General features: G+C 36.7%; 1 protein-coding gene across 14 annotated transcripts in view; it reads right to left on the bottom strand.

Moving 5' to 3' along the window:
- The window catches only part of DLG2 (discs large MAGUK scaffold protein 2), a 1874701-nt gene that overhangs the window by 852645 nt on the left and 997925 nt on the right, over nt 1-24131 (bottom strand). Inside the window, exon 1 of one of the 14 annotated variants that reach the window (XM_033121677.1) lies at nt 11886-12390. The exons of 12 other annotated variants lie outside the window; for them this stretch is intronic. In XM_033121677.1, coding sequence (XP_032977568.1) covers nt 11886-11963 — 78 coding nt within the window. In that variant the 5' untranslated portion in view covers nt 11964-12390. Of the gene's footprint in view, nt 1-11885; nt 12391-24131 lie in introns of those variants that run through there. One more of the 14 variants, XM_033121679.1, reaches the window with a different exon arrangement.

The following is a 24131-nucleotide window of genomic DNA, read 5'->3' on the forward strand; positions in this document are numbered from 1 at the left end:
AACCCAGGAAGCCTGGATTCAGAAATTGTACTCTTAAAATACTCCACTGTTCTGTCTTGATATCAAGTAACAGAAGTATTAAAAATAAGAGTTTGTTTAACTTAAGGCATTTTTCTTTTTCTAGAAGAACTCTATGCATATCCACATGTGCTACCTAAGAGCATACTATGTGTGTTTTCTTCTAATCTCGGAGAGTGGCACTCTGTGAATGAGAGATATGCCAGGTGGTTTGCAATCAGGCATGATCCCAGAGGTCTAGAATGCTAAGATACAGAAAAAAAGTACAGAGGGTCTGGCAAAGCAAAAGAAATGAAAGTGTTGTTTATACTCCTAGAGCACACCTACGAATGCTCTAATTGTATGTATATGTATTTTGTTTTTATTTGTTTTTTTCGTTTTTTTCCTAAAGTATACCTCAACTTCCCCAGCATAGGGACCATGGTTTGATCATTTATGGGATTCATACATCGCAGCATAGTATTATTTAGTTACGTGAAAATAACTGTTTGCTCAATACCAAGGGTCAAATTCGTGTTCCTTGAATCATTAATTGGCTTAAAAGGCCACAGTTAATTCATTTACTTGAATTTTCTTTTCCTGGGGTCAGCCTGAAGTCAACCTGGAAACATGGAAAAAATAAGCTTTGAAATTCTTCAGGACAACCAGATAGGTGAATTGTACTAAATTAGAAGACAAAAAGCATAAATTAATCTGAAGTGTATTTAACTTTGTTTTATAAAAGGCATAGTGCAGTTCATAACTGCTAACAAGCACCATTTCATTATACTACATTTCATCCTGATTTCCTCAAAATAGTGGCGAAATGACTGAAACTAAAAGAAATTCTTACTTGTGCTATCACATACACCATTTCCATAAAGCTCTCGCAAATTCTAGAGACATGCTAGGAAAAAAAAAAGAACAGTTTCAATAAAATAATGGATTATATGTGAATTAAACATGATACTCAAAATGCTACACTTGGGGAGTTAACAGGATGTTATATGCTAAGAGAGCAAGAGGCGAAATGTCCTATAACATCCCATACCGTCCATAAATGAAATCTGAGAACATTGAAAATGGTGATAACAATGAAAAGGATTACTTATGGAATGAAATGGAAAATAGAAATAGATTAGTGAGGATATTTGCATCTAAAAAATCTCAAAACTGTTCATCTTAGAGCAGAGGTAATAAAGATGGTTATTTCTAAGAAATAGATCCAAAGTGGCTCCATTCAATTCACAGCAGGAACAGCCAAAGCAGCAATTAATGCAACCACTGGGGTGGAATTGTTTTCCAAATGCCATCCTGTTGGATGCCTTAAAGAAAAAAAAAAGAAAAGAAAAGAAAAGAAAAAGTAGAAGCAGGGTTCAGAAGTCATGATAGATTTGGATTAATTATTTACTGAAGATGTCATCAGAGGTTGTTAATACCGCCATCCAATTATACAAATACCACCAATAATACTTTTGGCGAAACAGAAGGACCCTATCAGCTGCTGTTTATTTCAGACAGCAAGGACAGTGTTTGAAACTCCTGGAGATATGATCATGGGAAATAAATGTAAGGACATGCATCTTAAAGTATGTGGAGCCACTGTGAACTGATCGACTGGCATTTGAAAGATCTGAGTTCAAATCCCAAAAGATTAGCTGAGTGAGAAACTTCCCAAACCTCAAGTTTCCTGTAGGCTCAGTGTGCTCATTTTGAAAGATAACGGGAAATAATGCATCTCGGTGGTTAAGAATGTGGGCTCAGATCCAGGTTGCCTAGGTTCAAATCCTGGCTTTAAAACACGCTAACTGTGTGTCTCTGGGCACATTAATTGACCTTTCTGTGCCTCACCTGTAAAAATGTGGATGTAATTTATCCCATAGGATCATTGTGAGTATGAGCTGAATTAGAGCTTGTAACAATATTAGAATAGTGACTGTGGCCCATAGTAAGGACTCAATAAGTATTCATTAATGTAACTATTATCATGTATAAAGGGAGGTTCTTTCCAGTTCTGAAATTGAATGTAACATTGCATGGAGCTCTCCTCTTCCTTGTTTCCCCAAGACCTGAATAACGCTATAAGGGTGTTGGGATACATTCACCAGCTGCGAGATGAACACTTTGAGTCTTTCATCACATACCACTTCACTTCAAATGAGAAGCAATGCGCCTTTACTGACATTCACAAAACACAGAATCGTTCATAAAAACCTCACGGCGTGTTTTGAGATAGGGGAGGTATGAGAAAGGCGGGGTACGGGGGACACTTTTTATCAGGATGATCTAAGGTTTATTTATTAAAAATGAAATAAAAACCTAGAATTCCCTCAAAGTCAGGATACTGACAATTTTCACATGTCCTCCTCAGTAAGTTTTTCTCCTCTCATCAGTGGCAGAGATAAACTTACACATCTCCTCACTCTATAAAACCAGAATGGAAGGACCAGTCTATTCTGAAGCCCAAGGGAGGAGTTGAGTCAGAAGAAGCATCAGGGAAGAAGTTATCGAAAGTTGTTTTGCATTCTTTCTGAACTATGCAGAGTACTACAATGAATGGGACACAGCGAGGGAAAAAGGAAGGAAGAAGAAGGAAAGAAGGAAGGAAGGATTAAGTCTTCTGCGATGGACCAGATACTGTACATGCAGTTTTTAACTGCATTAAAAGATACTCAAGGATACCACCATTTTTTAAATATGAGAATACTAACAATTTGGAAGATGAAGTTATTTGCTCAAGGTCACCCAACCAGTAAGATAACTGAGTCAGATTTGAACTCCAGTCTTGACTCCCTCACTGCCATACTGTTGCTCCTGGGTGCAGCGACAAGATGATTCACAGAATGTATGAAGGAAAGGGGTCGATAAAGGTGACAAAAAAAACCTCTGCAAGGAGCTCAGAAAACAATTCAAGGAAAGTAAGTCCAAGGCCAAATGGTGTTCAGAGAAGGAGAAAGAAAACCTTGTTCTTTTTGTCTTATACATCCCCAAGCACCAACCAACCCCTCCAATGCCCCTACCTCCAACAAACTGTTTCCTCTCCCACGGCACATCTGTGTTCACCCTTCCTGTGCTAGGGGACTGCCAAGTTTCTAACTTTCAATGACATAGTACAATACTGCCGTGGGAGTGAACGCCATGGACCCTGACTTCTGACCTCAGGGTTCATTTCATCACTCCTTGCTGTGAACTCTGGTGCACAGTCAGAAGCCCTCCTCGCAGCAGAAACGTTCTCCCACAGTCAATACTGAGGAACTATGGAGTGAGTAGAATGGAAAGAAAATCACATCTGTTTGTAAATCAGAGTGACCCAGAGGAACAAGTAGGTGCAGAAGGGAAGGATAGTATTTGATAAATTTTATGTTATTTTCTTACTTTATCAAGTTTGCCAGATGGATAGTTAGCATTCACTGCCTCTTGTTCTGTTGGTTAGACCACAGAACATGAAGACAAGCACAGTGGTCCTCCAAAAACAGCTCATTTCCTGCCCTGTATCCTCTACTTGTTCCCACTTTTCTTATCTTACCAGTTTTAATAACCCCTCCTCGCTCCTTCACAAGAGGATGTTGCTCCTGCCAAGGCTGTGTATTTATTACAACTTGCATGCTTTACATACAAAAGAACACAAAACTGGTGACGTATTTCTCTCTAGCAATGATACCCTGAGCCCAGAACTAGAAAATCCGTCCTTATTGTACATCACCATATATGGCCATTAAGGCATCATGACATATTAGTCCACTCGGGCTGCCATAGCAAAATGCTATAGACTGGGTGGTTTAAACAACAGAAATGCATTTCCTCACGATTCTGGAGGACGGGCAGTCTAAGATAAAGGTTCTAGCAGAGTTTGATCTCTGGCAAGAGTTGTCTTCCTGGCTTGCAGATGGCCACCTTCTTAAGTGTCCTTGCACAGGAGAGAAAAAGAGTGATCTCTCTTCCTCTTCTTATCAGGCCACCAATCCTATCAGATTAGGACTTCACTGTTATAATCTCATTTAATCTTAATTGTCTCCTAAAAGCTCTGTCTCCATATCTTCACATCCGATCACACGGGGGGCTAGGGCTTCAATATTATGAATGGGGGAGGGGGGTAATTTAGTCCAGGTGGAGTGGGGATTCTCTACTTAACGGAAATGTTCATGTTTAAAAGGTACAAGAAATAAACATTCATGCTCGAACAGGCCTGTAGTCTTTTGGCATATAGGACAAAGCAGCTGGATGACATCATAGTTTCAAGTACCATTGTCAGTGGTTGAAGAGAATTCCAGTATTCTGCTGGTTATTGTTTATTTCACTTCAGTGTTAGTGGCATGGAGAGTGGGAAAGGAAGAGAACTGGAGCCTCCCACCTCAGTGCTATAAAATGCTTCATATTCCCTCTTTCTTCAGAGAAAAAAGGCAGGAAAAAAAGAAAAGCCCTGAATGTCTCTTCCCTTGACTTTGAAAGTAGGTAGATTCTCCATTATTCTTCTTACTAATGCTTAAAGACATTCCAGGCCTTTGGTATATATTCATTTGACATAAATTTTCTTAGTTCTTCTCAGTGCTAGGCATTGTGCTAGGTGCCAGGAGCACAACGATAAATGAGATCAAGTCCTTCCCTTAAGGACTCAGCAGTCTTACAGCGAAGCAGAATTAAAATCAAAGAATGTGAGAATGGAAGGAATCTAATTGCAGATGAAGAACTCAGTCACAGAGAGATTAAGAGATTTAGCCAAAGTGCTACAGGTGGTTAGAACAGGGCCAGTAAACACACAAGACTATTGACCACTAATCCAGTCTTTATTCCTGTGCAACTCAGAGTCCTCCATGAAAGTTAATCATGCAACCAGGATTTATTTAGGACCTACTATGTGCTAGATGTCCTGGTTGAATGAGACAGAATTTATGGTTTAATAACTGAATTGACTGAATAATTTGTTTGGGAAAAATAAGACTACCTCAGATGAAAATATCAGCAAATACTACAAGACATCATTTAAAGTGAGATGTTCCTCTATTAACCCCATAAATATAATACATATGCAACTCAGAGGTATACATTATCTGATTATCAAATTTATCTTTACAACATTCATCATGGTTGAGATAATCTCGCTGGATGGAAAAGTTTCTCCTTCCATCTTCATCCCTTAATGTAATACCACTGAGTGATACCAGCTAGAGGAAAACTGCTCTGAAGGTAGATTGAAGATAAAACAAAACAAAACAAAAAAAATCATTTTGCATCTAAAGTTCTATAAACTGGACTGAAGATAGACTATCTAGACATCTGGTTCCTGGAGGCCCCCCAATGAGAAATCAGGTCTTATTTCCAGCCACACAATTACACAACACAGACGAACAGTTAGATGGGAAGATGGCTGTTGTGTTGGTCCATCCCTTCTCCATGTCACTGGTTCACCCAACCCAAGAAAATTGTAAAGAGCACATGGTCTGAGTGGTTAGGGTGACCAGCTCTGGATTCACCCAGACTTGTCTCTGAATTCTGGCTCCACTACTTCTGACCTTGGGCAAATTTTGTAACATCATACATTTCAGCTCTTTCAACTATAAAATGAGGCCTAGTAAGATTACCTTAGAAGTGTAGTGAGGATTACATGAAACGATACATGTCAAGTTCATGTCACAGTGTTCAAATAAACTACTCAGTAAATAGGCGTTACTATTTTACATTGGTTTTGTGACCTGCTATCTTCCTCTTCAACCTGCTCTCCCCCTCCTTCGTTTTAGCCATTCCTTTGATCCTGTCCATTCCCTTTGTTTGTCTCCTTGTCCTGCTAATGTCTGTGCCTTGTGCTCTTCCAGGGTGGACATCAGTGTGGGGACCTAGAAGAGGTGCTATTGTCCATTGTGCTACATGATCCACCTGCCGAGTGACCGGGGAGAGCTCCAGGGCTGCACTCAGCATGGATAAACACCTGTCCTCTGTGTCACCACAGCTAGACAGACAGTGGTGCTGAGTCATGCTGCTGCTCAGAACCGGTGAGATCTCAGACTCTTCTGAGGCTCTAAGAAAGGGACTTGAGAGGACTATCTGCCCATCCCTCTCTCTCCAGGTCAGGCTACTCTTCAATCTGCCATGAGGTGGAAACAGACACAGGAAGATTCTATCATTCACTGAGGGCGGAAGAATCCATAACGTCAGGATGTTTCTTCTTATCTCTAAGCTAAATTTCAGGTTTTGCTTTCAAACATACCTTTTAAATGTATCTTTTAGAGGGAAAAATAAACTCGATATCTAGCTCGTTATAAACACACGTCATATGTGCCGTATGATATAAGGTATATAGTATTAAATAATACGCAGCACTCTGTATGCATGTATGTGAGCACACAGACACAGACACACAGTGTATTACTTACTGGTTCAAAACTTGAACTCTAGAATCAGACATAGTGTCCAATCCCAGCTCCCTACTGGTGGTGTGTTTTTGCTCTAAAAACTCATAAAAAATAGTAACGATCTCACTAGAAACTTGCATTAGCACAGTTCTCAGCTCATAGAATTCAATGAAAGTTAACTACCATTGTTGTTGTTATTTAGACATATAAATACGCAGTGAGAGGCCACTTCTTAAGCTTTGTCTTCTGCAAACTAAATGGCTCCAGTTTGATTACTTTCTTTTAACTCATTTCTTCCATAACCTTCAATTTCATTTTCCCTCTATTCATTTATCTTTCTAAATCCGGAATAGGACATATAATGCCAGTTGACTTTGATTAGCACAAGATAAAATATATGATATATTTTAAGGTTATCTATGATATTTCCCTATGCCAACTAATCTGATTTACAGAGAAATAAAAGTTATTCAATAGCAAGTGTATAACCTTTAAATACTTTATATTAACTCATTTTATCCTCAAAATAAATTCTTTCATTACTCATTTTTTTAGCACTGCCATACTTCATTGATTCTAAAGATACTTTTTTTTTTACATTTTAACATCTCTGAAACCAAGATATGCCTTGAAATTGATGATGTGTTATACTTTCATTGACAATTTTTTTTTTTTTTACTTAATAATACATAAAGTAATGGTGCATCTTGCAACTGAGGACAACCTAGAGTCAATGAAATAGGGTATGAGAAACAACCATGTTCCAGGCATTCTCTTAGGTCCTAGAATTTAATAAACAGGATTGAACAGTCCTTCTTTCAGAGAATCAACGTTCTGATGAGGAATACAGAAAAATAAAAGATGATTCACCATGCACAACTGCTGTGACAGCTAATGGAAGATCCATTCTTTGGTGTGTGTGTGTGGTAGGGAGGGCTTGTAGGGAACAGGGAAAGTCTCCTAGTGATGGTGCTGTTACTCCTCTAAAGTTGGAGTGCAATTAGTGAGGGGTATGACTGGCCTATGGTTTGCTTGTCAGCCCAACAGGATAAGCAAAATCCTAGAAGCTAGCAAAAGCATGGAACATTCAGGGATTTGAACGTAGTTCAGAATGGATTTAGAGTGTCCATGGAAGAGGGGCAAGGTGTGATGGCAGCAAGGAAAGCAGAGGCCACATCCCGATGGGCCTTGTAGACCATGATAAGGGATTTGGACTACATCTGGAGAACGCTGGGGTTCTACTGAAGCATAGGTGCTACTTCCATTTGCCAAATGAGAAAAATTGAGACCTAGAATATGGCAAATGATTGGCTTTAGGCTGGATAGCAAAGCACAGGACTAATTTAATTCCCTCCAAGTCCTCACCTGAAGACAGATATTCTTTATGTGATGCCAAGATTACCCAGGACATTATTCTGTCTCATTGGCTATACTGCCAGCAAATGCATTACTAGATTATCATTTATTTTAGTTTATGTTGAATTAATGTATTTGGTTTAGATGGCAGGAAGGTAGAACCAATGTGTTGGTTCTTAAAGATTTCTTTAAGGTGAATACGGCCTCATGCTAGGATATTTGGGTCCAGTTACATCACTTGTAGTGTACATATCACTGCCAAGTTCATCCACAGTTGTGTCTATTAGATGATAGATATTGATGCCAGTCTTTTCTAAATGCATCATGCATCTACTTTTCATGCTGTATACTTGAGAAAAACAAACAAACAAATAAACAAATAAATTAAATTTAAAAAATGAAAGAAACAATGCTGATGGGGAAGAGAACGTTCACAACTTCAAGCCTTTTAGACTCTTGTATATTATTATGCCATCAGAAATTGCATTTCAATTTATCTTTAAGCTTCTTCAGCTGCTCTTTTAGAGTAATACAATCTCAAGATTGACTACATTAAGCAATTAAAGATGAAATGCAACAAAAAGTTATAATAGGAAGACACTAACTTTTGAATTAAGTACACAGACTCAAAAAGAAAGAATAATTATTTGAATGAAGATATTCTATTCCAGCCATGTAATCTTGATTCATATTATCACATCTAAAATAATCTAGTTCACAAAACTTGGTGGTATGCACAAATTGCCTTTTTAATGAAAGGATAACAAAGAGTCGTTTGCTTTTCTTTTTTAGCAAAATGACAACATGAATCACCTAATTTCTTTGACTCGCCCTAAAAAGAGTGCATCTATAATTGCCAAGCATTTAGGTCCATTTTGATCAAAGACATCTTCAGTTTCTATAGGAGAAGCAACGAGTACAAATGCCATGTTGAAGTTATGATGATATGAAAATTACTAGCTATTTAAATGAAATAGTAGGTGCCAAGATGATAGTTTGCTACCCTCATCCAACTAAAAAGGACAAAGAGTGTAAAGTCTTTATTAATAGGACAGACTACTCTCTATTCAAGATAGCTTAGGCACAGTCTAATCTAAAATAAGGTGGTTAAGTTATAGGATCAGTAACTTTGATTCTGTAAACCTCATGACTTTGAAATTCTAATATCAGAAGAGGTGAACAAGATGAAGAAATGGTTAACCTAATTCAGACAAGACCTGTGAATGATAGGTGGATGGAAGAGAATGCTAGACTCAAGGAGTCATTTTTAGAATGGTAAACTCAAATGCAAATCCCAGCACTGATATTTACTATTAATTCTGTGACCTTGGGCTAGCTAGCTACAATTCTCTCTGGGACTTAAGAAAAACAATTTCTACTTCATAGGATTGCTGGAAGATTAAATGAAATGCTATGCATAAAGCAACTGATGCATAATGTGTGTGAATAGGGACTATTGTTAATATTATTTTTGTGATTATTATTACATCCCATGCTTCTATTTAATTCTATTGGCATTAGATGAAGTAAACAGTAGACCAGGCAACCATGAATAAGGCATAGCGCGTGTTTGGGGATGGCATTTAGGCTTGCACATTCCCAATTAGCTTTTCAATTAACCCCAGCCTTGAGGAATATAGTTCCCACACCATACCTGAATGTTAAAATAGGACTGACGGTCTATGGTGGGTACAGGTTATTTTATGAGAGCTAAGAGGAAATAAACGATGCTACCTATTGCAAAAAGAAGCCAAAATTTACAGAGGGTACTGAAACAAAATCACAGTCACTGTCTATTATACAGGTTTATACCCCAAAAGCTAAAACATGCCCTGAATCTATCAGTAGTCCTCTTACATTTAACTGTACTAGTCATTCTCTAAATAAAACTCAATATTAATCTTATTTTGTCATTCCTCCATTTTACAATGGAGCATGACCACATATAGTCAGCAGCACTTTATATCCCCCCATATTTGCAGTTATATGATCTCTGATGTTACTGTAATACTTTATATATAATTTAGCTTACAGTATCATTTGTTAACTGTCTTCTCAGTTATAGGAAATATTATTATACAAAATAATAGGATCTTGTTATACAAAATATTAATTAAGAGTTGGTTTAGATAAGGCATGTGATAAAATTAGGTACACAGAATAAACAAACTATTTCCATCCAACAAACATTGTTCAAGGTAGCATACCTTTTAATTCATCCCAGGAACTCTGTGAATACAAACTCCATGAGAAAACAACTGAGATGCTATTGTCTTGTTAGGTATGATGACCGGGTGTTCAAAACAAACTGCTCCTAGCTCCCCTGGCTAGGCTGGGGCATCAGGTTTAATAATTTTTCCTTAGTCTTTATCACTTAGACAGCAACACTTTAGTGCTCTAATGTGATGTCTTTACTCTCTAAGCTAAATAAAGAATTTAAAACCCTTAAACCCCACATTTGGTTTCTTCTTGCCTGTTCTAAGGATTAGCCAGCACAGAAATGAAAGGAGGGTATCAGAGGCCCCTTAACCAGCTTCTTCCCACACTCAAGAAGCAGAAGGCTATGTTACTCCATTAGATCAACATCCGTTTAGGTTCTACATACTGAATTCCATAGAGCTGCTTTTCTCCACACTTAGGCCCAAGCCTGAAGTAAGTGTCACTGGGAGATTCAACTTTTCTTTGCATACTAATGTGGCATAAAGCATTATCTTCCAGTGGCTTTCAGAGCTATTTGTGGTCCCTGACAGTCTTTTCATCCATACAACCTATAATTTTCATAGAAAGAAGACACTTTTTTCAAAACATTTGCTCCAACAAAAGACCTACTTAAAAGTTTCTTTAAAAATTCCTTGAGAAGCAAAGAAACAAAACCCAACTGCTCCATATATATGGTGCTAGTACATGGCAATTAGGCTTGCAGTCTTTCTACCTCTGATACATAGAATAGGAAAGGGATCGATTCTACTTCACTCTTGCCTCCTCTTCCCCCACCAAAATGCCATTAAATAACAAGTTGGTAATCGTTCTACAATCCTCATATCCACACATTCGAAAAGGCTGCAACCCTCAAGTCAGAACTCCAATGATGTTTTCTCTTTTCACTCTACAAACAATCGTATCTTGGTTTCTCACTGGATTCGTGTTCATATTATCAACACTCCCACTCTGAGGGAACAAACAGCAAGTTAAAGTGAAGGGTCCTTTGCAGTTGAGAGGGAGGACGGAGCCACAGGCCAAAGTAGCCATCTCAGGGTCAACCTTCAGGGTCAATCTTTAAGGCAGAAAGGAGATTGGAGTAAAGATTGCATCCTCAGAGTAACATGGAAAATCTCCGTTTCTCAAAATTTTGTTACCTTTGGAAATTTCCCCAACACCTATCAAATTGGATACCGATTTTTCTAAAGATAACAGTTTGGTCAATGCTCTGAAAGCATAGGACAAATTAGAGATACAAGCTTGTAATGAATCTTAGGAGTTACAGGCCATTTTAATTTCTTAGAGAAAGATGACTAATTAGGTGAATCTAATAGAGGTTCTCTGGAAACAACTAGTCAGACTGAATGAAAGAAATCCACAGCCATTCTCTAAATGGCTATGACTATCTGATTACAAATATAATTCTTGCTCATTGTAAACACTTTTTAAATGATGGCGTTGTTGATTTGGAGGAAAAAAAAAATGAAGCACCCCTGTGGAGTCTGGTCAATGTTACTGAGAGTCCAGAATATGTGTTCCTAGGACACACACTAAGACGCAAGTACTGAAGAGAGGCTCAGGGATTTATAATGCCTCCTTCAGAACCAAAGATCATAGTCATAAAAATAATGCAGTATAGCAACAAGTTTACTACAGAGCTCTCCGAAGAAGCAAAAATTTCAGCTGCTCGATTGCTTTCACCCCATGTCATTAAAAGGATTATTAAGTCTCTGTCCAGACACTCTCTCAATGGATGATTCCACCAAATATTTTGAGCAGCAATGATCCTACTGAACCCCAAACCCTCCCCTCCCAGGTAGCTAGGCTCCAAGAGTTACCCCTTCTTTCCGTGGAATGGACCTCATTCCCAGTGAGAGGCACGCTCTCATCCCAAGCTAATAAAGGCTGCGTCTGTGCTCAGACTAGCACTTCAGAGCAGGCATTGGCAAATCGGAAAGGTAAGCTTCACCCCCACTTATTCCCTACCTTTTCTGATTTCGCCTTCCTGGCATTGTGCACGAACCTGCGACCCAGCTTCTTGGCGTACCAGATAGAGGCAAACATAGCGATGCCCGTTGAAGGAATTCACAATGAAGCTGCTGCACAAACAACTTCCCACCACGGCTCAGAGACAAACACAATCAGGCTGGAGCTGTCACTCCCAGGCTGTTGCTTTCTCGGTTCCTCTCATGCTGGTTAGCTGAGGGAGAGGGTGGGAGGAGGGAGGGGGTTGGGGGGGAAAGGCAGTCCTGTTTGGCCAGTCTGCAGGTATATTTACATCCTGCCAGCAGGAGGTCCGGGCGAGGCAGGCGCTGCCTTCCTAGCCAGCACACACACACAACCAGTCAGCTAAGTATCTGCCTGCAGTTCGTCGGCACCATCAACCACCAAACTCCATGTGTGTCAGGAGGAAGGGAAGCTGCAGTCAACTCGTCGGGGAAGCAGCTCACCTCTGGCTCTAGGCTAGGCAGTTGCACTTCTCGCTTGGCTTCCCTGTGTCTTGACAGTACGTGCTGGCGGCGGTGGCAGCTTAAAGACAGACCTATATACAGCCTCGCAGGTAAATCAGCCAATGCAAGAGCTTCCAGGCACGGGGGAGAGGCAGGGCAACCAGGAAGGAACCTAGCCCTGGGGGCACAAACAGGTGTCCCTGGAGCTTGAATTCTGCTCTGATCCTCCGAGAATATCTGGCTGTTGGGGTGGCTGGAAACAGAAGTGTCCTTTCCCTGCCCCCTCCTCAACTACATATGGTCCAAGAAAAGTCTTATCTCTGCTAATTAGGCAGCCTCACCCACAGATTGCAAGAGCAACGTTTTCTTTCTTTGGAGACTGGCCCGGGACAAAGGACAAAGTGAGCAGGATGAAGTGTATTCCCAAATACCTGAACTAAGTTCCTTAGTTTTCAAACTCATTGGTTCTACCTCTACAGCATCTGGCGTCTGTTGTATGAACACAGGTTTTTGGCATAAGGATTAGGCATGGGGGAGGAGCTTAAATCTAACTTTAAACTAAAATAGAGCTATCTGCTACTTAAAAAACAAAACAAAACAAAACCCCCCCCAAAACCTGAGTTTTCTTGCAGTGATAGCCAATATTAATGACAAATTGTAATATCACTTTGGGGAAGGTAAATTTATGATTTATGGCAGCTCTTAAACCATGCTTCTTTGAAGAATTTTCACATCTGATTCTACCACTAGGTGATTTCAGTTTCAATTATCTTATTAGGGTTTAGACTGTGAGGCATTTTAAAGGTGAAGACAATTTTAAGGGATAAGTGTTTCATACAGTGATAGATAGCATTTAAGCTTTTACCCAGCATACCAGAGGGAAAAAAAAAATTAACTGGAAAAACTTCCTTCCAGTGACATACAAACAAGACTCGATTCACTAAACGTTTTCCAGCTGATCTGACAAACGTGTGCTATGAGTATCTATGGACCAAAGACTTACACATATTTGGAAAATAACTTCCTAATCTCACTGTTAAGTCTCTTGAGTTTTACCGCTAAAGAGGGTTGGGTCTTCAGTCAACAGAATCTGTTTTATAGGGTATATTGGATATCTCCTTAGGCAATTGGAGGTAGAGCGCAGCAGTCTGGGAAAGGACAACGGTAGTCAGAATTCACGTTCCTGTTATTCACTCAGGTAACCCTGGTGACTAGAACAGTATGTAGCACAATGCCTGCAATGGATGTCTGTTAACTGAAAGAATGATCTGGGTTCTAAGCCTGGCTGTGCTTCTAACTTCCTTGTGCTGAGTTTGATCGGTCTCATCTGTAAATGAAGAGAATTGGCAGATGATATTTAAGGCCCCTTCCTTCTCTAGGAGTCTATAATTCTGGGCATGGGTCTCCATGTGAATATTGAACAGAACTGTGTGGAGCTCATCAGGGGCACAGGCTCTGGTAAAATGGCTCAGTGTTTTGAAAAGCCACCAGTGGCAGGCACGCTTGGGGCAGCCCAGATCCTACCTGTCCCCTAGGATTTGGTGTTGCCATTAACTGTTTCTGCTGCTCTATGCTCTCACCTCCTACGAAATCTCCTTTCATTTCCTTTAGACACTCTTAGACAATGCCTGTGCAAATGCTCCACATTACATCCTGTACATTTGGGATGAAAAGTACCACAGAAATCCAACAAACAAATGATAACTCCTACTTAGTTTGAAAAGAGATACTCAGCAGGAACACAACTTACCCTCACATTGCCCCGGTGCTAAAGGTATTCATTATTTTTACATAAAAGTTTGTCAAAAGCCATGCTGTAGTTGAAAGACTATTCAGTTAACAGAATACAGTAGATGAAAAGGAGAAGGGGAGCAATTCTTCCTAAATTAATGAGTGAAAAAAATCTGTTCTTAACATTTTAAGATGGAATAAGATAATATAGAGGTGAGAAAAAATGTTGAGTTTTCAAAACACTGATATTAAAGGGAGAAGGAATCAAAGAATTTTTAATTTTTACTCTAATGGAGCTGCCAGATCATAAAATAATTTTTGCACTTTCTTCATGAGTGAAGATTTCCTAGGTCCCTAAAACTGGGGCTTGGAGAGATCTTTGATGTTTGATCGTTTGTTGGTTTGTTTTGCTTTTATATTGAAACTTTAATGACCTTCGCACACCTGACCCACAAGCTTTATAAACTTTTACAGGATGGAGTTCTCAAGAAAATAAATTGGACCTGCCAGCTAAGATTTAAAGTTAAAAAAAAATAATAATAATAATAATAATAATAATAACTGCTGTTCCTTAAAGAGATGGTTGGAGGTAGGCAAAGCAGTGTGGAGTTGGATTTTTGGAGTCAGAACCCATGCTTATATTATGCGAATTCTTACCACAATGTAGATATTCAAAATATATTTGTTGAATGTGTCTATGACAAAGGGAAATCCACAGATTTAAAAAACTAATAGAGCCAAGAAAAGCATATTCACAAATTTTCAGCTGTAAAAGTTTTTTGAAAGATGGGTGTCCTGTGAGTGGAATGGTGTCATTGCCATAGTTATAGAACCGTTTTCTCTGTGGGCAGGTGTTCCTGCTACACGGAGGGTGACAGCTGCTGCCTACCATAAATCCTGAGTCTCTAACCATTGCTCTGCTGATTGAGATCAACAACTTTTGCAGGTATGCCGTGTCAGGAAAACAAGTTTTTCGGATGCTTACCATGTGTATGTCATCAGTACCTGGACAGACCTTCTCTTTGTAATTTTATTTTTAATACCTCTCATATGACAGAAGCCTAACAGTACAGCTGAGTTTGAGATGCAACATTAATCCTTTTAAGCAGCTTTGAGTTTCATGCCTCAACACACACTGTGTGAGCCTCCTCTGAATTCTCAAGGTAAAAGCGATGTTTCAATCAAGCCATTAAGTATTATAGAACTACATTTTCTGCCTAGCACATGAATGATTTTCTCTTAAAAATCATCTAAATAAATCATAGATAATTATATAAACAGACTAGACATTAAATCCGAGAAACTAATATCTGCTAACTTGAAAAGCTACCTAGGTTAGGTGTTTAATACACACCAAAGAAAATACATATTTGAGACACAAACAAGGTAATGTACAAAGCTAATAACCATTCAAATATTTGTTTGATTTGTTTGCATATCTGACATGCATATTTGAGAGCCCTTTGGTTAACATCTGATTAGTCCATTATTAAACAGCAGGTATAGGATATACTCTGTGGTACATAGAATTTATTACTAAAAGAATATAAACATAATATTTAACTTCAATTCACAGGAATGCCAAGAAGATGATATAAGTTACCTCAGTAGAGAGCAGTGGAAAGGGAAGATAAAACAGTTACATTTGGCTCTATACAGTTGAATATTATTTGAGTCTTCCACAATGAGAATAAATTAATGCTACTACTTGTATGATTAAAAAGGTAAGCAATTAAAAAAATAAAGATAAGCAATACTTTTCCGTAAATATGTACTGGTTGTTTACTGTATGTCAAATACTGGAAACCCCAAAATGAATAAGATACAATCCCTCCTCTCAAGGAGACCTATAAGGTTGGGGACACAGATGCATAAAGAAATAAAATTTCATGGAGAATGGCACGATAACAGATGTGTGAAAATTATATGGGTGCTCGGGAAGAAAATTACTGTTTTTCAGTTTCTATATGATATAAGCCCAGTAATAAATGTTATCTGGAAAAGTGCAATAATTAGTGTGACTGTGTATAAAAGATAAAGGTGTAGCTAAATCTCTCTGCATGTTTTATGTATAGACGATAGAAAAAATGGTCATTATAACTTTGTGTGTATATATCAAAATTAATGTGTACAAACTGACCCAATTGCAGAAAGATATATTTCTGCTCCAAAGAGACAGCCAGTCATGGACAAGTGTGACAAAATGTTTGAGTCACAACAAATATAAGTCCTTTGGCTCTTATTATAATGGGCTAAACATACTTTTATTTTTCTGTTTTCAAAATCAAAACTAATTATTTGATGTTTGAATGTTTCACATGTCATTTCCTTTAAATGTTTAATCATGATATATTTAGGCACCCAGAGATGTAAGAAAATTATGTAACACTCACCCATGTACCTACCACACAGATTTAATAAATTTTAATATTTTGCCACATTTGGTTCAGATTAATTTTAAAGAAATAAACTTTTCCTAATATCAAAATCCCTCTACCCCACCCCACCTCAAATTCATCTTAAAAAATAATGTTCAGTAAACATTCTCGTATCTCTCTCAAGCACATACCACTTTATCTCGAGTAGATACTTCAAAATGTGATTGACAGGATGTGTCCAGCTGACCTTTTATTATAAATTTCTCCCCAATTTACATTATTAGTAGTTTATAGGAGACCTACATTCTAGATGACATAGTATAATCATACTTATTACGTTTTCCCAAACATAATGCATAATGTTTAGTTCCTTGTAGTTTTGATGTACACTTTCTTGATTACTGGTGAGACTTAGCATCTTTTCAAATGTTTACTGGCTATGTGAACTTCCTTCTATTTATAGCCTTTGCCCATTGTAAAATTTGGTTAGATTTTTCTTATTGATTTATAAAAGAAAACTTTATGTATTCTGGATGCTAATTCCGTGATTATTACATATGCTGAAAATATCTGCTTCTAATTTCTGACTTGTCTTTTAACTTCATTTCATGTGAGTATACAGAGTTCTCCTAAAAATTTAAATGTACTGAAATTTGTCAATGTTTTCTTTTATTTGGGTACATTTCTGTATCTTAATTTCTTCCCTATTCCAAGTTTATAAATGTATTATCTTATATTTTCTCCTAAACAATTTAAATGTTTTCACAAATACATTTTCAAATTAAAAGAAAAAGTGGTGCGAGATAGGAATCTACTGTTCCCCCATATGTATGGCAGTTGTCTTTCCTCCCTCTCTGCCTCCCTCCCTCCCTTTTTTCTTTCCTTCCTTCCTTCCTTCCTTCCTTCCTTCCTTCCTTCCTTCCTTCCTTCCTTCCTTCCTTCCTTCCTTCCTCTCTCACTCTCTCTTTTTGCTGGTATGTAAGAATGTTAGTCCTTTTCCTCACTGACTTGCAGTGTTATTAAGTCATATGTCTAGATCATATGAGCATGCATATGATTGTTCTGGGCTCTTGTGATTGTTCTATTGTCACTTACCTGTGCCAACACCATATTATCTTGCTTACTATGCTTTATAATAAATATTGATATCTAAATATTGATATTAGATATTGATAAGTAATCATCCTTTTAACTTGATCTAACTTTTCAAATTAATTTTTTATGAAGTTGTACAATTGATCATTTCAATACTATGCCAAATAATCCATGTTATTATTTGATAGTATTTTTAGTACTATGTCGGTAGTGTATATCCCACACATGCTGTTTTATCTTGTAGGAGTTCCATTCCTCACCAAATCAGCCATTATTATTTTCACCATTATTTTTTGTACAATTAAAGATTACTCAAAATAAATTTCACATGCTATCAATTTATTTCCCCATCATTATTTTTAGCATCCTAACCTTTCTAAATTTCCTTCTTATCGAGGTACATATTTTAATAGTTCTGCAAAAAATCTGTGGTCAAACATGCTCAAACTTTTTGTATTTTTCCTGAGCTGTCCACATTTACCTCAGAGTTTGAATGAGATATATATATATATATATATATATATATATATAGAGAGAGAGAGAGAGAGAGAGAGAGAGAGAGAGAGAGAGAGATTTGTAGATTGACAATGATTTTTCCCTCAGCACTTTGAAGATATTATCTCACACTGTCTTCAGGTATCTAATTTTATGATAAGATGTCTGCTGTCAATAGAATTGCTACATGTAAGGAATGTCTGTTCTCTAAGGTTTGTTTAAAGATTTTTTTTTCTTTGTCTTTGGTGAACTGCACATTCACAACAATATTTTTTTCCCTAAAATTCTGCTTGGAACTTGTTATCATATCTTGATCTGATTAAGTATAAAAAAAATCTCAAAATGTTATCTCTTCTAATATTCCTCTCTTTCATTCTCTTCATTGTCTCCTTCTAAAATCCTGTTATATTTTTCCTGCACTATTTAATTTGACCCATCCTATTTCTTCATATATCTCCTATTATTCTTCATCTGTGTCAGTATTGCTTTCATGGCTATATCCTCAGATCTATTTACTATTTTTAAGTTTTAATCTATTGTTTTACCTATCTGCAGAGTACTTGTTTTTAATAAATTGTTACATTTTTTTTTTAGTTTTGGAGATTCTATATATTTCTTTTTTAAATCCACCCAGTCTTTTATCTGGTGTTCTGTTCTTTTATTGTGATTTTTATTCCTTTCTCTATCATATTTTTAATTTAAAACATAATTTAATTTATAGTCTTTATCTGATAATCTTATTAACTATTTTTCTTGGAAGTCTAATCCTGCTGATTCCACTCATGGTGGGTAGTTTCTGTATGCAATTGTACATTTTTATTCTAAAATATTCTTTAGTAAGATTTTACTTCCTGTGGGAGTCCTAGGGACTTTTAGTTGTGCAACTGTTGGGACAGACTAATTTTGCACATCCTTCTGCTAGTTTCCCAGAGATTTCACTAATCCAGAAGTCATTATATGTTTAATATTTGGATGAGTGTTATTCTCTCCACACAAACACGTGAAATTTATTTTTTATTTTCCTTTTCTACTTACAGTAGACACATGCTTTCTTATCATTTCCCTGGTCTAATGAATGAAGTGTTTTAGAAGCTTTTTCAGTAAATGAGAACCCATTGAACTTCCCAGTTTGATGCAGAGTTTCAGTTTTGTTTCTCTTCTTTGGGTTACCCTAAGGTCAACTGTCTTGCCCTGTATGAGCACTGCAGTCCTACATTCTCATCTCAAGGGCCTTCGTTGAGTCTCACAGACTGCTGAGATGCCACAGTCAGCTCAGGCCATCATTTCATACAAACTCCAACAAGTCAAACTGGCTTGCTACTGAATTAACCCCCAAACAAATGAGAACTTAATTGGGTTACTCATGAGGTTTCCATGTTTGATAAGCATGTCTGACAATAGTATGTATAAGATTTATTGTGGAAAGTTTTATTCAAGAAATTCTGGAAAGTCACCTAATTCAAATGCTATGCAATAGTCACTGTCATACACTTATTAATTACCTAAAGTTAGCAGTAAGTTAGACCCCCACGTTTGTGACCTTGGATAAGTAATGCCAAGTGTATAACATGGGGTAATAATGGAAACCATTGTATTGATTACAAGGATCAAATGAGATAATACATGTAAACTATTTAGGCCTACACCTGGCCCACAGTGGGGATGCAATAAAAATATTGTTTTTATTTCTATTAATCCTTTAATCTTCAGGGAAAACCAAAAAACACAACAGTCTAGACAGAAAATGTGTGCTTCCCATTACGCAGAAGCAGAACATGCTTTTTAAAGCTCTCTTTATGTCTATATTCAACTATCTTCATTGTTAGGAAGTATATCTTCTCTTTTGAGTCCTTCCCTTTTTTTTATTCCATTAGTGGAGACAACAAATAAGTTTCCAAACATCTGTAAATATCTTTTATAAATTTAAGTGAAACTTATACTTTCACAGATATCTCTTGTAAGAGGCAAATTAATATTTTATTAAGCTTTCTGAATAGTTTTCTTTTATTTTTTTTTAATTTTTTGAGAATCTTCTTAGAGCCACTCTTCCTTTTACAGAGATGTCACAAAAAGGAAAACTCAAATGGATCCTGAACTTTTAGTAATTCTGAATCTACATGTTGTGTCTTGCCCACATGCTTACAATTAAAGTTTGCTACAACTGAGGATATAGATTGATATGGCAATGGCTATCAAAAGGAATGTAGAGCTGAGTGCATATAGAAGCACAGCAGAAAAACATCAAGCCAGAAGCCAAGAAAGAATGGGTATCTAATGGAACATTCAAGAACTTTGACTTGTAAATTAAAAAAAAAAAAATGCAATAAATAAGATCATAGATACCGTGTTTCCCTGAAAATAAGACCTAGCGGGACCATCAGGTCCAATGTGTCTCCAAAATAAGACCAGGTCTTATATAATATAAGACCGGGTATTATATAATATATATAATATAATATAATATAATATAATATAATATAATATAATACCGGGTCTTATATAATATAAGACTGGGTCTTATACTAATTTTTGCTCCAAAACATGCATTAGAGCTGATGGTCTGGCTAGGTGTTATTTTCAGAGAAACATGGTAATTTTCCTGAAATAACTACACAATGATAAAGGATGGGTAGTTAAGTAATTTTGTAACAAAGAATTCAACTTCTTCAAATGTTCATGTCTTGCCAAAACATGCCCCAAATGCAGACATTTAAACACAACTCATCTAACCTGAGCCCTTTGGCATGGGAACTTTCCTATCAATTATAATTGAGTTAGATAATCCAATATTCTAGCTATCTCAACAACAGAATTATTTCCATCCATGGAGGTGGGGTGCTAATTTGAGAGTCAGTACCCTTAGTTTTAATTTTGTTTTTACAAATTGTCTTACTTCTGGGTGTTGCATTATATAATCTCTACATTCCCCTCAAACTCAATCTATTAGTCCATGACATTATGTCCCTAGAATTGATCTGTAAAACAATGATCTTTTAAGTCCAATGACCATTTCTGATGAAGATGTAGTCTTGCCATATCATCTTTTGGGTCTCCACAAAAGTATTTTCTCTTTCTCTGACACACTCTATGTGCTTGTATCTGCACGTGCCATTTCTTCTGCCTGTAGCCCTAACTTTCCACCTCACTTCCTGCTCCTTATCATTCTACATGTGAGAAATCCTTACATGTTTTTTGACATTTGGCTCAGTAATTCTCTATGACACCTTTCCTAATCCCTTCAGACAGAGCCAGTTTGTTCTAGTGCACTAAAACTAATGTTTCCTACTGTATTTTGTACATCTCGGGTTTGGTTTTTATTACATTTATTTGTGATGATTTTGAACTTAAATGCTTCCCTTTAAATGACTGTGAACAATTCAAGAAAATTTGCAACCCTTATTTATTTTTGTATCCTCAGTTTTTTGCACATGGCAGACACTCAATAAAAATATTTTTAAAATTTATAGTTATTTTCTGAATGAATGAACAAATGAATGAGCATATCACTTGAATTAAACTGCTTCTTCCTCCTGAAAGAAGAAAGGAAGGCACTATACAGACACAAAGTAAGCATCTATTATTACCCTCTATTTGTATTTTTACCTTATACTCTTGTGCATGCTAAAAGAGATAAATCAAAGTCACTGTAAGAAGTGTTCAAAGTGCTTTGAAAAACATATCAAAAGGTAAATCAGTGAGACTTGTGGATTAGTGGCCTATCCGCTGTCAGTGTTTTCACTTTGTAATTTCTCCCCTTCCATTGATACAGGTGATCTTTTACAAAATTTAATAGATAAAACCATATTCATAAATAAACTCCCTCTTTCATTTCCTTAAAAATGAGACCTGCTATTGAAAACATACAAACTATTCCTTTTCCATCCCACTGCATACATAAAACAGAAACAACAGCTGTTGAAATCCTCAATGCAAATGTCAATTGCAGATAGTGTTACTGAAAATATTTCTGGTATTAATTGCAAATTCTCTCCAGCTTAAAGAATATATACAGTTATAAAAATGTGTAATAGCATCAACATCCTTCATGGCTGAATAAAGAAAAAGGAAGAGGAGAATGATTTGTGTGGTACCCCCTCCATATCAGCTACTTTACTTTAAGCATTAGAAATGAAACTATTTTGCCTTTAAGATACATAAAGTATTTTGCCCTCTAACACGCCTTATCTCAGCATCTATCTAACCTCTTCCATTTTTGTCAATTCACATACTGCTTCTTTGTTGTTTACTTAGGTGATTTTTAATTTAATTTGACTCACTTTTTAAATAAATTTACTTTAAAAGAGAACTTATCACCAGAATAAACAAAAATAAGGCTCATTCTCCATAAATAATAACCTACAATGAAATAGATGAAGATAGGCATAGAATGTTATTACATTGAAATACAATGAAAATAGAATAATGTTAATACAATTAAAAAGTAAAATAAAAACCAGAAATAATTTTAAAACTATAATTGAAAATAGAATTGATGGTTTATATTCTATTTACACACTTTTTCCAATTTAAATTAAAATTAAGGTATACTTTTTTTTTTTTTTTTTTTTTTTTTAATGTTTGCACATGCCGTTTTAAGTATACCACACTTTAGGAAATATTCCAATTTCATTTAAACATCTGAGGAAATCTCTGAGTCAGATATTATCTTTTTTTACAGATTAGGAAACAACATTTCTAAGAAATTAAGTAACTTATTCAAGGCCATTTTCCTAGAAGAATTAGGCTTTGAATCTTGATTTGCCCCACATGCATTTCTCAATTTTCAAAACTTGTCTGGTCTTCAATGTCCCTATCTTTAAGACATAGTGTAACAGTACAACAAATATCATGTAATGGCTTATGATGCAATAAAAACACATGAAATGGAGAAGGAGCGAGTGCCATGAGTTCAGATAACATTCACTAGCCCATGGTTGGAGTGGAGAAGACAGACGTTCAATAAGAGAGGAAATTTGAGTTGGGCCTTAGAAAACAGGTCAAAACAAAAAGTACATTTATGTGCCAGGCAAACAACACGAATAAAAGTAAAAATGTTGGAAAACATGGTGTGTGTTTGAGGAGTAGTTGAAAATCAGGATGAAAAGACTACAGCCATAGTTAATACGTAGTCATGACAAATGTGTTCAGAGTTGGAGATGAGAGAGAATGACAGTAGGAGGTAGTAGACGTAATGCGGTCTGAATTAGGGTGATAGTGTTAGGAAAAAAAGGCCAGGACCAGTATAAGAAACATTCTTTCTTTATACCATAAACTAGATTTGGCTCCCTGACTCACTCCCTGTGCGTAGTACATTACTTTTCACAATACTTATCACACTGACAATTATCTATGTAATACATGTATTTCCCTTGCTTTTCTTGTGGGATACTCCATGAAAGCAAGAACCATGCTTTTCTTTTCACCATTGAATCCCACATGCCTAACAAAGTACCCGGTGCATAATAAGTGCTCCAAAAGGACTTACAAAATGCATGAATGAAAGAAGGAATAGCTGAGGGGATTGAATCTGTAATATATGACAGGTGCTGTATAGGCTGAGGGGACTTGGAGATACCTCTAAGACAAAGGAAGAATTAGATTTAAAATGCCCTCTTCTTTCATTTTATTTTCTATGTCCCCCTTTGTCTCATAATTTTAAGTATTCTTATTTTATATTCTCCTTCTGAAACTTTTCACTAATGAATTTGCTAGAGATTTCATTCTATCATTTGTTATATCTGCTGATTCTTTCTCATGGTCAGTAGTTTCAATGTGAGGGTTCTAAATTTTCTTTGTAAACTCTTCTAAAGCAGAGATTTAAAAAATAAAAAAAGGAAGTGTAAATAATTTGATATTTTCTACTTTAGTGTGTTCTAGGGCGTCTAATCTGTGCCGTGGGGATGTCCATATCCATGTAAAAAATGAAAGTGGAGATGGTGTGTTAACTTTTAGATATGCTGAAGTTGTGATGGCCCTGGAAAAGATAGGAGTACATATGTTTGATAAGCAATGTGGTGGGGGGAAAAAAAAATACCACATTCATTCATTTGTTCAACACTTACTTGAGTGTTACAATGAACCAA

The sequence above is a fragment of the Rhinolophus ferrumequinum genome, chromosome 11, assembly GCF_004115265.2.
Source record: "Rhinolophus ferrumequinum isolate MPI-CBG mRhiFer1 chromosome 11, mRhiFer1_v1.p, whole genome shotgun sequence".
Classification (NCBI taxonomy): Eukaryota; Metazoa; Chordata; class Mammalia; order Chiroptera; family Rhinolophidae; genus Rhinolophus; species Rhinolophus ferrumequinum.